The 14540-nt window shown below is 37.8% G+C and overlaps 1 protein-coding gene across 2 annotated transcripts in view; it reads right to left on the bottom strand.

Annotated features, from left to right (window-relative positions):
* The window catches only part of SPPL2B (signal peptide peptidase like 2B), a 31324-nt gene that overhangs the window by 12891 nt on the left and 3893 nt on the right, over positions 1–14540 (bottom strand). For both annotated transcript variants that reach the window (XM_066566094.1, XM_066566095.1), the window contains exons 2-12: positions 10208–10327; positions 8001–8183; positions 7212–7301; positions 6719–6858; positions 5741–5883; positions 4820–4916; positions 4554–4670; positions 3001–3082; positions 2112–2186; positions 1916–1978; positions 487–586 (exon numbers count right to left, since the gene is read on the bottom strand). In XM_066566094.1, coding sequence (XP_066422191.1) covers positions 487–586; positions 1916–1978; positions 2112–2186; positions 3001–3082; positions 4554–4670; positions 4820–4916; positions 5741–5883; positions 6719–6858; positions 7212–7301; positions 8001–8183; positions 10208–10327 — 1210 coding nt within the window. The remainder of the gene's footprint in view (positions 1–486; positions 587–1915; positions 1979–2111; positions 2187–3000; positions 3083–4553; positions 4671–4819; positions 4917–5740; positions 5884–6718; positions 6859–7211; positions 7302–8000; positions 8184–10207; positions 10328–14540) is intronic.

A 14540-nucleotide genomic window follows, 5' to 3' on the forward strand; every position in this document is an offset into this window, starting at 1 on the left:
TTGCAGAAGAAATCTGAAAGCCAGAAGGTGCATAATTCTTTCATCTGCAGTGATGCCAGGTATAGTTCTACATACTATCTAAAATCAAATTTGAGATAAAGTGTGGCAGAAATACTGGGTGTAGTGTGACTAACAGTTAGGAAGTTTTGAGTGGTCAAGCATCCGTACTTAATCCGTGTGCAAATGGACAAATAACTTCCTCTATCACCACACTATCAAAGATGCTTTCTAGTATAGAATCAGTTGCTAAATCTACTCCTGCAATTTCTCTACATTTCTTGACATCACTGCATGTGAAAGTGAACCATGAGATTAATGTGCATTTTTCTTGTTGAAAAAGTGAACAGTGCACAAAAAAACCCTATACTTGAAAACTTATCAGGTTTACAGTAGTAAAATCAAACCTACCACTTGAAGCAGGAGTACAAGAAGAATAAACTAATATGACAATGCAACATGTAAAATTCTTAACATGCTAAACAATACCTGGAACTAAAATGTCTCCAAATCCTAGGAGAGAAAAAGGCCTGTCACATAGAGCCAATGGTGAGGAATTCAGTCGTGGAACCTTCAGGACCATTGGGAGCTTGGAATGAGAGAGACACATGTCTGATGAAAAGCACAGTGACACTACCTACCAGAACTTGTTTCTGTTGTACTCAAAGTGCAAGTTTCAAATACATCAAATGGATCTTTTTATACATTCATTACATACAATATTACTGACAACTAACAAAATGCATTTAAGATGGGAGCAATGAAATACTTTCTAAATACTAGGTTAACTTCAAAGTTTTCATATACATTTGGGTATCAACTCTGCTTTAGCTGCACGTATGTGCAAAATTTAGGTAAGTTGCTACATGCATAGGAAATAATAATTTATATAGTTCATTCACCTGGGTGCAATAAAAGTCTCAGAAGACCAAGACATGAATAATTTTAAAAAGTCATTTTTCAAATCACTTTAAAGACTCTTCCCTGTGTTCCTATTTATTACATAAATTGCAATGTGAGGCACAGTATGCCACGGTCCATTGCAAACCTGTATTTTCTTTATTACAGTACATTAAAGAAACTTTTTTTTTTCTTATATTAGTGCCAAAATAATTTTATATACTTATACTTTCATGACATAATGTTGAATCCAAAGGGGTACTAAAGGGGTACAGGAGAGAAGAACAAAAGAAGTCAAAGAAATTAGTATGGACTGTATGGATTGATCCACATCCTGCAAACAACTATTTTCCTTGCTATTTTCCCACATGACACTATTACATTCATTGCTGAAATAGATCAAATTAATCCTTAAAATAACATAACTAGGTTTTCCTACTGATTAGTTTTTTTGTTTTGTTCACTAAATCTCACTATCTCCTATATCTCACATACTTTCCTCCCTGAGTCAGCCACATCTTGTAAGGTGTTCATGCAATTGGCTGCTGTCCAACGGTGAAAACCCACTGAACACTGACTTCTGTTTTCTTCTGTCTCCAATCTGTGTTTCTCTCTTTTACCTACAGCCTCAGCTTTTCATAAAGCAAATGTCAAAAAAGGGAAGGAGGGGGAAGAGACAGACTGATTATATGTTTTATCTCTTTAGGAAAAGATGCTCATGCTTAATTAGCAACAAGTTAATATTTACAGATGTGGTCATGTTTGTGTGAAGCTGAGCTCACCAGCTTTCTTATATTGAAACCCTGTCAAAAAAAGATAAAGGAAAACCAAAGCTGGTGTGATGAGCCACTACAAGTCTGCTTTGCCCCTCCAGAATAAACATTCAGGAGCACTTATTCCCATATTAAGTTCTTTTCAGACTGACATCTTCATTTCAGCTTTGTGGTCTTGAATTTTAGAGAAGTTAAAAGTGTAATAGTTGAAAGCTAGTGCCAGATTTTCAGCCAACATGCAGTACCTTTTCATGAGTGGCAGAATCAGATGGGCCTGCAGCAACCTCCACCATTATACTCTCCCCAGTCTAAAGAAAAAATGGGAAAATTGTAAATGAGCACTTCACTCAGCAGCTCTGGGATCATTTAGGAACACTCAGAGAAACAAGTCATTACACTTTGCTCTGTGGGCAGCAGGCAATAGAGAAGCACCTTACTTACCTTTGTTAGAAAAGGTGTGATAAATACAAAGAATACATCATACACAAAAAGAACCAGGAGGAGTAAGGTACAACCCTGAAGGAAGAGACAAGATATTTGGTATTTACATACAACGCATTGGCAAACAGCAAAGAATTAATAATTAGAAGGCTATTAAAAGAAAAAGCTTGCAAAGACTAAAACAAGTCAGTAATGTATTTTTCTTAATTCCTAAATATTTTAGATAAAGGAATAGAGTCTTGCATGCACCATATATAATAAACCACAAAATTACATGTTATTGCCCAAAATTCTTTATTGTGTAAAATCTGAAAATGGTGCCACTTCAGTTTGCTGGGAAATATGAAGTAGCTCTGCACTGGAAGATGCCAGGCATAGCTTGAAACACTATATACCATTTACTGTCAGTCTGTACAAACTTATAGGTGAAGACAATTTGAAACAAGAGTTTGAAGAGCTGCTTAAGGGGCAAATAAATGACTAATATTAATTTTTGTCTTAGGATACTGACTAAGGTCAGAAAGATTTGGAAAAAAACCCACTAGATTGATGCATTAGTTGTATGTCAATTTGAAAAACAAAATCAAAACAATCAAACCAGAACAAACACACCCCCCCCCCAACAAAATACCCAAATACCAAATACATAAATAAAGAGGTGGTGTGTGATTTACGAGTCAACACTCAACAGAATCTACAGAACAATCATATACCACTTCTGGGTCTTCATTATACTCATTGCATCCCTTTTTTCCATGCTGACATATGAATGGAGTTGCATTTCCAAGACAATATACTCCATTTTAAGTGACTCCTCTTCAAACATATACATGCAAACTTCTCTTTAACTTTCTTCTGAAAGTCTATAACTTCTGTTTAACTTTCATACCTTAAATGTAGGCAGGCGAATTGTTTTCAACATGTAAAGACAGAAAGCAATTCCTAAAGCATCTTGCAGAACCCAGGCCCACCTTAAAGAGAGAAAAGGAACATTTTTGCAGGAAACAGCAGGAAAAACAGACCAAGCCTTGTCCTCACTAAGGGACAAGAGACAAAGAAAAAACCCTTTTATTCAAAGTACTTGCTTGACATCGTTGTCAGCATGAGTTTCCAAATGGGAAGTTGTTTTTCATCAACCTGATAACCTTCCACAAAGAAATGCCTGGGAGATGAGGGAAGACCTGTGTGATTGTCTATCTAGACTTCAGTAAGGCTTTCCACTGACAATCTTCCATAAAATCCTCACAGAGAAACTGAGGAAGTACTAGCTGAATGAGCAGTGAGGTGGACTGAAAACTGGCTGAATGAGGTCAGGGGATAGCGAAATGGGAAGTGCTGGGGTCCTTTGTCCTGTATATTGGTGTGCACCCTTGTGTGCTGAGGCAAATTTACAGCTGGGCCTGGTTTTCAATTGTGTTTTGCAAGTTGAGTATAGAAGTGCTCTTTGCTTTACTCTCAACGGCTAGGGTTAAAGACAAGGAGGATCTGACAAAAACAACACTAAGGTTTCCCAAAAATTGCTATGGTCTAGGTACAATGACAGATGGTGCTGTTGGATCAATACATGTGTACTTGCTGATGGAGCTCTTGCAGGAAACACTCAGGCCCACTTCAGCTCTGATGCAGAAAATGGATTTCCTAGTCCTAAGTATTTTGGAACATTTCTATAGTACTGCTGTGCTCCTCAGTCTGACACTTATCTCTCTAAAGGGTCTTTCAGAGTTGATAATTCCTGGATTTGAGTTCTGTCATTGATTGGTCCACACAGAACACAGATCCCACATAAGCACTAACATGCATTCAAAGCACAAGTCAGACATCTTTGATATCATCAACAGAAACACAGCCAGCATTTCAGTTCCAATACTGAACCCCCAACAGATGAACCAAGAAGATGAACACAACCTGTATATATGGGAAAACTGGAATATCTGGGAGTGAGGTAAGAGGTAAAAAATCCCAAACACAAACAAAAACACACCACTGTAAAAGATCCACCTCTAACAAAAGTGGTAAGAACCTGCTACAATTAGGTACTACAGCAACACTGGTTGTAGAGAATTACTGACTTGTACAAGAAAGCTGAGAGAAACTAAAGATCTGACAATCTTACCAGTTCTTATTCTCATTAAGAAATAAGTTAGACAACTTGTGTCCAACTTTCCATATCACTTCTGAAAAGCTGTCTTAAGTCAAAGATCAGAATACTGACTGAGACTAAGAGAAATTCAAGCTTAACAAGAGACAGTTTTCTGTAATTTAAATGAACAAGAAAAAAATGAAGTACATAAGGAACAACTAAGAATTTCTGCATGTCTTTATTTTTTTTCCTGTCATTCCTAATTTCTGGATATATGTAGACTTCTGTGGATGTCAGTTATTTATACTATAAAGTGTATTACAATTTTTAGCACAGAAAATTTTTTAGCACAGATCACTTACTGATCTTCATTTCTGAAGATTCCCCAGACTACGCTGACAGAGATACAAAATACTGCCAAGAGCAACATCCGGACCTGGGGACGCTTGTGAAAATATGGCAAGTTGTTGTCTGGGATTCTGAAAAAGAATCACACCAAAGCTACAATTGTTAATAGCCTCTTCCTTTATCAACACTTTGAAGCATGAAACCACCTTTTAAACCCCACACCTACCCAACAGTATAAAAATCTAAGTTCCCTATTAAAAGTTTGAAATTTGCCACATACCTACACTTTCCAAAGGGAAATCTTCTTACAAAGGGAGACAGACAGCTGTAAAGACCAATCGAGGCAGCCAGGCAGAATATTCCTATTATAACATAGACTGAGGGGAAAAAAGTATTAAGTCCAAGTAGGATAAGGCAAGAAATGCTTTTTGCATATCCTGACTGAATAAAGAACAGTCAGTCAGTAAGACTAAATGAGAAATAAGGCTTGCATTTCAACAGTGAAAGATAAATACAGAGACTTCAAATGATTGATTAGATTTGTGCTCTTTAAGTATCTAATTCTAGCTCCTTTTACTCAGGTGCACTTTATGCAATACCTACTTAAAGTAAAAAACCTCTATCCTAATCTTCTTTAAGTGACTCATAAGCCTCAAAGGCAACCTATGGTGAAGCATTTATCTTCTCTTTATGAGTACACAGGAGCATTATAAGGAACTATTAAAGTCACTAAGTAGCAAAATGAATCAATACAGATGGGATGCATGTTTCACTACTTCCTCAAAAATATGAAGAAGCATTAGGCTCTCATGTTTTGTCAATCTGATAAGTGATCAGTAGAAAATGATAATCTTTATAAAGACAAAAAAATGATCCTTGTCTTGACTTCAAACTGAACAATAATAGAGAGAAAGAATAGGTCTGAGAACCCCTTTAACAAAAATAAAAGGTGGAAAATACTAAGTCTCTATCTACTTAATAGTCTTTAACGTTTGAAAGAAGCTTTATGATCGACCTCACAAAAAGAAGGATTAGAAATCTACTCAGTAAGTTTTCTTACAGTATTTTAAATCATATTGGGATGAAGACACATGACAGAAGAGAGATGTTTCATTATTATTTTCACAATAAAGTGTACATTGAACGATGTCAGCCTTGTGATATTGAAGATGTATCAATACAAATACAACCTTAAGAGTACCTAAGTGGTCATAGAAGAAATAAAGGAGGACGAGCATGGAGCAGCACATCACTACAAACACACAGATCATTATGGGAGTCACATCCACTGTTTCATCATCATGTTTCTCTGCCCCATCATCGCGCTTGTGCTTCATGTATCTCCTGAAAGAGTAACATGGCTACCATCAATTCATTCCTTCTGCAACAAAATACACAAGGACACTGAATCTTCAGCAAAAAAAAACCCCTCAAAAAGGGGTTGAAACAACACCAATGCCTGCTTTGATTCCCACTCAAGTCAGTGGGACACCATATTTTCCATGGAGGTATGAACATCAGCTGTAACACAAATGCATAAACCAGTAACTGCTGTGTTAACTTATCTAGAGAACTATTTCATTTGCTAAAAACTCAACTGAATCTTGAAAACTACCACAGAATAATTTGTTAACTTCAGAAGAAATCCTTGAATCAGGTTGTGTATACAAAATAAATGTTAAAATTAGTGTGGGACAATGACCACCTTCTCCCAATCCCACTTGCTGCCAAAAAGTAACCATAAAACTTCGTTTAAAAGTTGGCAACAAACATAGCATATATTAGCCATCCAAACAATTTGGTTTGCCCTATACCAGTAACAGCAAATTTTATTATTTTTTTACAGAGCATTTATGTGGTGAATTTTTGCAAAAGGGAAGCCTATTACTTAATAATTTTCTTTCTGAGTTTTTCAAATTTTTGGTCTTTTAACATGGCAAAATCCTAAAAAAATCTACATGCAATTTAAACTCTAATGATTTCCTACAGTGACCAAACCAATGCAAGGCCTTTTAAACATCGCACCAAAAGGGCCTTTTAAACATCACATCAGCATTTTCCCTAGAGTCTCCTAACCTCACTAGCAGAGCTGCCAGGTGATGCTTACATAAACACCACCTTTTTTTTGTTGTTCTGTGAAAAATACAGGAAAACTGGTATATTGCATTTAGTTACTCACTTTTTCACATCTCTGCTTCCTGCCCAGTAGCCTCCAATTGCAACAGTCCCCACGGCCATGACAAAGATAATCACCATGTTGTAGTCCAGCACAGGTTCATTTGGTGCATACATTGCTCCTTTCACTGAGCTGCCAAAGCTCTGTGGAGGGAACTACAAGTTAGGAAGGACATCCAAAAATCCACCTTAGCAAAGGTTCACTTACTTAATTTTCACTAAGCAACCTCAGAATCAGGCTTTATTATAAACACATAAGAGCCATCTATTGGCTCTTCTATTAGTGATATTTATTTCCAGCACCAGGCTGTACTTTGATTTTATTCCAAAGATGAGAAATAACCTCCCAAGAGATTTTTTTTTCCAAAACACAATAATGCAATCTTCATGAATACACTCTCTACATATTCAAAGCTCTTAAGGTGGACTTAATACTGTTGAGAAGTGACTCATTTACATGAGATAATATAAATGAGAGCTTTTAGTATCGAGTTTACCTTGCCAATATCTAACATATCAGTATAGCTAAGCAGAGCCACAGGAATATCAATCTCTTCATACTGGCTCCTATTACCTCCAGGAGGAACCTGAAAGACAGTTCAGACCAGGTAAGAATATGTTTATTTCTGGAAATACTTCTACTGGTTCAAAAGGGTTAAAGTTGCAAATTCTGTTCTGGCTAATTTGAAAAAATACTCTAGAAGGGAACTTAATGACAGCAAACACTCAAAAGTCAAAATATATGCCTGCTCCCAGTAAAACAGAAGTAATATAAGACTGTAACAGCAAAATGAAGCAACCAAATTTCAAGCAGTTTTTTTGCACATCAGGGTCACAGGTTTATGACTGATGTGTGCCTCTAGTATTGACCAGGACTCAAACCTACTAATTTTATTTTCAAAACTACTAATTTTACAAAATACATGCTGTGGCTGCTCCAGCTGAATCTAAAGCACTAGATTCAGTGTGGTAGTATGATGGAGTCACAAACCAACCTCATCCTTTGACTCCAGTTTCATTTGGAACAAGGATAATCCTGAGCCCTTAACCTGAATTTCACATGAGCTGCCAACCCTTCCTGCTGAAATGAGGATTCTTGTTTCATTCATTCTTCCATCAGATGTATGGTTTCCACACATAACTATGCAACATATGTACATGCAGGAACACACATGCATTATTTACTTTAAAGAGGAACATCAAATACCAGCAATGTGCACCAAAGACAAGACAATATCTAGCATCAGAGGAGTATCAGCAGCATAGGAAGATAAAAAGCAACTTACCAGTCTCTCTCTACTAACAATCAGCAGCCCACGGGCCCCATTTATCTGAGCAAGCCTCACTTTCTCATAGAAGGTGCAATTTCCTCGCATCACCATGGGGATTTGATTATTAAATCCCCCATGAGGTACATCAGAAGGAGAACACAAAACAGATGCTGTCTGATCCTGCAGTTGCAGGAGTGACTGAAAAAAAGAAATTAGTTAAATACATATATATAACATAAAATAATAAAAGAAGTCAAGAGCAGAAGCCAGAGTCTCTAAAGAGTAATTTAAAACCTTCCAGTAATGGAGTGGTAGACTATTCTCAGAACAAAATGAAAGCTGAAACAATGCAGTCTTCTCTATTATGTAGGGACCTGCCTTGTTTCACCTTATTGTACAGAATTCTGCTGGTAATAAAATATGACCTTCACTTGCATCTATTTTCTTCAGCATTGCTGCTGTTCTGATGCACACGGCCAGGATGTGGGAGGAGTACAGCAAGGTTTTATCTTTGCCTGTGTAGCAGAATGGCAGGCTGGGATGATGGAGAGTATGAACAGCTAGAAACTAAAACACAGGCTGGGGAAAAGTACAGAAGCATATGGAATAAACTTCCATCTTGAAACCTACTCTATCCAGTGACCTGAGATTTTGCATCCCAAGTACTTGAATACTGGATTCTAAGCTACTTCTCTCACCACTTGTGATCCAGAGACATTGCAAGCCTGTCCCAATTCCTTAATTTTGCCCTTCCTCAGACCCAAAGGCATCTAATCTGGTGTGTTTCAACAAGAACATCCCAAAGACACTTCAAGGTTTTAGAAATAACACTGGCATGAATTGTTCCTTGCAAAATCTAAACAACCACCAGCATCTTTGCCCAGTTCTATTTGCAAGTTACCAGAAAACTGCAATTATCTACCAAACAACCAAGCTGTGCTAAGAGAAGCAGGTCTCAGCCCTTGCTGAGGAGAGCTGTCAGATTTGAGTAGAGTCAAGGTAAAGTTTTAACGTGAAAAAATGGAACAGTTTGTATTAAAAATCCACAGGTACACAACATACAATACCTGTGTAATGAACTCTACAGTTTTAGGAGGGGAAGGGAAGTGTCAGGTTGTCAGGAGCTTCCACCTTATTCAGAAAACTGCTGTCTCCAGCCTGACCTCTGGAGACAGTGAAATGCTCCAACCCACACTTCCTGGCCAGGCAAGACTCAGAGCACGGAGCACAACACAAATGCAGAGTGAGCTCAGAGTGCTGCACTGCATGGCCTCAGTGAATGAACTGTACTGCTGGAGGACTGAAGGAGGAGGAGCAAGAATGTGAAAGAAGAGAAAAGCAGGAAAGAACCAAGGAAGGAGACAGGGACAGGCAAGGGATATAGCATACTCTACCAAGCCTGTGCAAGCTATTCTGGACTGTACTGGCTCCTGCAGAGCTACTGAGATATGAATCTAGTGAAGTTATAGGAGACTGATTTAAACAAGGTGTCTAGAGTACAGTCTCACAACTACCACCATCAGTCATGCATGTGACAATTCACATTACACAGTCAGGGCAACTGCAAGAGTTTATTAGCTGAGTCTATACAAGGCAAAGACAACTACTGATGTATCTAGGGACTAATCTACAGGTGCAATAAACCCACCAGAAGTAACTGAGACTTGCCTACACACTGGTAAGGAACTCTAATAATTCTGTGGGGCTCATTCAAAGTGCATTTAATGATTTCATCATTCAGTGCCAGTAACTTTGTCTCACAGAAAAGAGTGAAGAATTTACTCCATTTTCAGCTCATACAGCTTTGAATAATGCAGCAAAAGCTTGACACAGTTTATGACTACCTAATCTTACACTTGACACTGAGAAAGCACTAAAGGCCCCAGTCACTATATAAGAAAAGCCATGAGATATCTTCTTGTACCATGCTGACTACAAAAACTCCTTTGCAAGCCCAGGTATGTGCCATTTTAATTTCATTCACACCATTGAAAAGGAGTATTTTTGTTTTGAACAGCAACAGTCATTATCTCTGCACAATGCCTGGAAATGAACATTGCCATCCTAGCACTGCCTAGTGATCTTAGGAGATAAAACACTTTCTAGGCAAAGCAAACAAAGCAGTTGCTTCAAATTCTAGTAATCCAACTAAGAAATCAGAAGTTTCCTTGTAACAAAGGCATTTCTATACATTTTTTGTCATCAGTTAGCTAGGTACTTACAGCTTTACCCAGATCATGTGGCAAATGGGCCCACTGAGAGTTGAAGAGAATACAGTAGTCTTTTCCTTTGCTGCTCCCCTTCTCTGAAAGGACATGTACCATCCCATACTCACAGTACACCTGAAAATGTAACAAAAATTTCACAAGAATTTTAGGTTACATAAAATATCAGAAGTGAAGGGAGTAACTTGGTGTTGACTGGCCTGCTTTATATTTTTAAAGAAAAACAAGAGTCTAAAAAGTTTCCATATCTGTGCAGGGAGTACAGTGGAATTTGTTATTATTTCCATCATGCTTCAAAGAAGGACTTTAGATACATTAGACAGATTCCCTCCTACACAGCAATTGGCTAAAGAATCAAATGAAACAATATTGGATGTGTTTAAAGAAAAACACAACAAACAAAAGAGCCAACCTCAAACAACACTGGTGCACATATGTATATATGTATAACCATATGCACATATGTATATAACCACAGCGTTTCATGATTTTATGAATAAGATACCAACTCCTGAAAGTACAGCCTGAAATAATGATCAATTCTAAATTTGTATCACTCCAAAACTCAACCTTGGACACCTTTGCTGAAGATGTGGCAAGACCCCAAAGCAGCAGCAGCTCTTTTTCTGTCCTAGGTAGTAGATGTAGACTCTCAAGTCTACCTACTGCATTTATTTATCACTGCTTCAATGACCAGTTGTCACTGTTGTCAAAACTCCAATGACATCTGCAACAACGTAAGTAGTGAGATTACGTATCTAATATTTATAATTAAAGGCCTGTCCTTGGTCTGGCTGGGATGGAGTTAGTTTTCTTTATAGCAGCTGATGTTGCAGTGTTTTAGTTTTGTGCCCAAAACAATGCTGATAACAAACTAATGTTTTAGCTATTGCTGAACAGTGAGCAGAGTGTCAAGGCCTTCTCTGTTTCTCACCCTGTTCACCTGGTGAATAGATGCCCAAGAGGTTTGGAAGGGGTCCCAACCAGGCAGATGATTCAACAAGGAGATATTCCACATCCATAGCATATCACATTCATTTTTATAAGGAGGTTAGCTATCTTTTGCATCATGCACATGTTAGAATTCTCCTGAAGAACTCATGGAAACTGAGGTAACAGAACCCAGATCCTGTTGTAACATGCAGAAAGAGAACAAGAACTACAGCAAAAAATAAAAATAGTAACATGCAGCAAATCTACCAGTTTTAGACGTCTCAGTTGTGATACACAGTATGTAACTTGCTCATTCAGTGAACTGCTCATACTACACCTAACTGCAAGATGTGCTGATTTTAGCACAAATATTTTCAGCTTCCCATCCCTGAAAAAAAAACCCAACCAAACAAAAAACCACAGCAAACACAGTAATTTCCTCATTATTTTGGTTAGGTCAGATTGTACCAGGCCATTTCCCAGCAAAACTGGAAGATCTGGGGGCTCACAAGTAGGTACTGGCAAACATTTCCTTAACACAGCTGTTTTCACAAATCTCATTCTTCATGATGAGGTCTGTTCTTTTAAACATCTACTCCTATCCTTCCCTTCCCTGTGTATAGTGACACAATTTTGTGAGTACTAGGTATATTCCTCATCTTCCACCCAAAAAGCTGAACCTAAATCACCTACAAGAGTATATATATATACACACACACATACATATGTATATATATACATAACCTGCAAAATAAAGTACTTCTGTGGAGTTGATGCAGTTGTCTGTTTGCACCCCAAGTCCTAATAGATGTTTACCCAGGGAATCGGGAAGTAGGAAGACAAAATAACAGTGGAAATACGTACAACTCCCCTATCACTAGTGATGGTTTCCTTTAATTAGTGTTGATTTCATTCTTGTATTAACTGAGTCAAAATAATTGTAAATCCTCCCTGATCTTGGAAATGGTTAAGAAACACAAAGTATATGATGAGGTCTGGTTGTAGTGTTCTAAGGACGCTGAAATAATCCTCTGGGCCATTTCTAAGTGGCAAACAGGTCCCTTGCAATGCTTCTCTCTCTGACAAGAGGCTCTTGTCCTTGCTTGAACAAGAAGGCATCAGAGCATCATCGCTTTATCAATCAGCCATCAAGTCCACCGGACACTTGCTCCTCAGAGCAGCAACACAGGGATTGCAGGCTCTGTCTTGGGAGGACTGTCAGGCACCATTTCCACTCATTGAAAAAGAGTAAGTCAAGAAGTCTTTCCTTTATACAAAATACTGAACATCAGCTCCTCAGTGTGAAGTTTGCTTATATGCATTCTGGGGCCATCTGGTCAGGTTTGAACATCAACACATTAAGAATTCAATTTCAGATTAAGATCTGACCAGCTGCTGCAAAAAGATTTTAATGCTTCACATAAAAATACATTAAGATACAAACGTAGTGTTCAGAAAGCAGGACAAAACCTAACTTTAAAAATGTAATTCAATTATACAAACCCAGATCAATGCTTCTTTTTGAAGGAGAGTCTTGTTGATCTTCAGTTGCTGCTTTAGAGCCTCACAGTGCTCTTACAGAGCAATTTCAATGTTCAAGAAATGCTGTCTGGTAATAGATTACAAAAGGATGATGCTGAGAGCAAATGCAAATCATATCTGTATTTTAGCTTCATACAAGCTACTAGATAGTCAGGAAGAAGTTGACCGCATATTAAATGTAGCAGTCTCAAAATACTATTTCAGCTCACTGATTTGGAAATCCAGTCCTTAGGAATACCAAACACTGTTAATGTGACTGGATTCTTCCTCTTATCATTTTTGTGTTCCCAGAGCATTTGTTTCCTATTGTAATGGGAAGTTTCTCCATTTTATTGAGGACATACACTAATCCTTGGTAGCACTTAGCACTTGGAAGTTGTAAAAAACCCAAAATCCACCAACCAACCAAAATCCCCTCAAACCAACCAAACAAGCCCCCTCCCATCACAACCATCTTATCTTTCTACCATCCCCCTTTGTGTCATATTCCTCTCATACCCACACATCCAATTCCTTCCTTTCCATTCTTCCTTCTCTCTTTCTCTTGTCCAGCACTCAAGCAAAACTGAAGTCATTGACTGAAGATGTGTTTAACTGGTCTATTGCTCTGCTTTAGTTTTCCTCAAGGAAATCACTTTGTGCCTACCAGAACTGATGAAACTTTGTTCAGGAGATAAATATAATATCATATCCCTAACCATCACTGCTACTAATTAGAACGTTGTGACAGACTAATTTGTCAACATCTAGTTTAACATTCCTAACCTAAACACACCAATGATATGATAATTATGCAGTTACACTCTTACAAATACACCTAACACATCTGTTTCTTCATGTAGCAGCCGAGGAACAAGATGCTAAAGATGACTGGAGTCAGCAAAAATGTCGTATCTTAACATGCTTGTTCAAAAATCCATTAAAAGAATCCATTGCATTTATTTCTTCCTCTTTATTTCAAACCCTACTACACAGAAATTATCATGCATCCCTAGGAGACACTCAGGGTAAAAAGATGTTTTTTGGAAAACTTTTGAGAATTACAGAATAGTTTAGGTTGGAAGGGACCTTTAAAGGTCACCTTGTCCAAATCCCTGGCAATGGGCTGGGAAATTGTCAAGTAGAGCAAACCTTGTTCAACCTGGCCTTGAACACTTTCAGGGATGGGACACCTACCTCTTCTCTGGACACAGTGAGGAGTTGTGTGCTTTACTAGTATTTTACACTGTGCCAGTTTTTACCACCTACATTGTAAAATCCCTCTTTAACACACACAGTGTGCCCAGAGGCAATGACAGCATTCTGCTGCAAGATGTCAGCAAAGCAGTAAAGACACGTCATTGTAAAAATATACAGGAGGTAGAGATTTTTATATTTAGCTCTTCTGTGTATAAATGGTCTTTGTTAACATATGCAGCAACTTTTTCCCTTTTTTATAACATGAGTGTTAACTAAGTCCTTTAGAGCCAATGACATTTGTCCTGAAGCATGCTGATAGGGGAGGTCACACCGATTAGCTCAGTGCAGATTAAAGCCACTTGAGCACAGTGCAAGTTTCCAAGATATCTGTGAAGAAAGAGAGACACTACTGTGCATATGCTGTGAGGAAACAAGAACTCCAGCTCCTTGCTATAGTGGACTTGTTAACTCATATCTCAGGTATCCAACCATAGCACCTAAACAACAGAAACAAATAATTTAGAAAAATAACCTGTACTTATTATCTTGAATTTGATTTTGAAGAGTATCAAACAACAGAGATGCAAATACAGTCATACACAAAAGACAAGAACAAAAGAATGCTCCCTGCTTATTGTACATAATCTAACTAGGCTTAGATAAAAAACAAAACATG

This window comes from Molothrus aeneus, chromosome 27 (genome assembly GCF_037042795.1).
Source record: "Molothrus aeneus isolate 106 chromosome 27, BPBGC_Maene_1.0, whole genome shotgun sequence".
Classification (NCBI taxonomy): Eukaryota; Metazoa; Chordata; class Aves; order Passeriformes; family Icteridae; genus Molothrus; species Molothrus aeneus.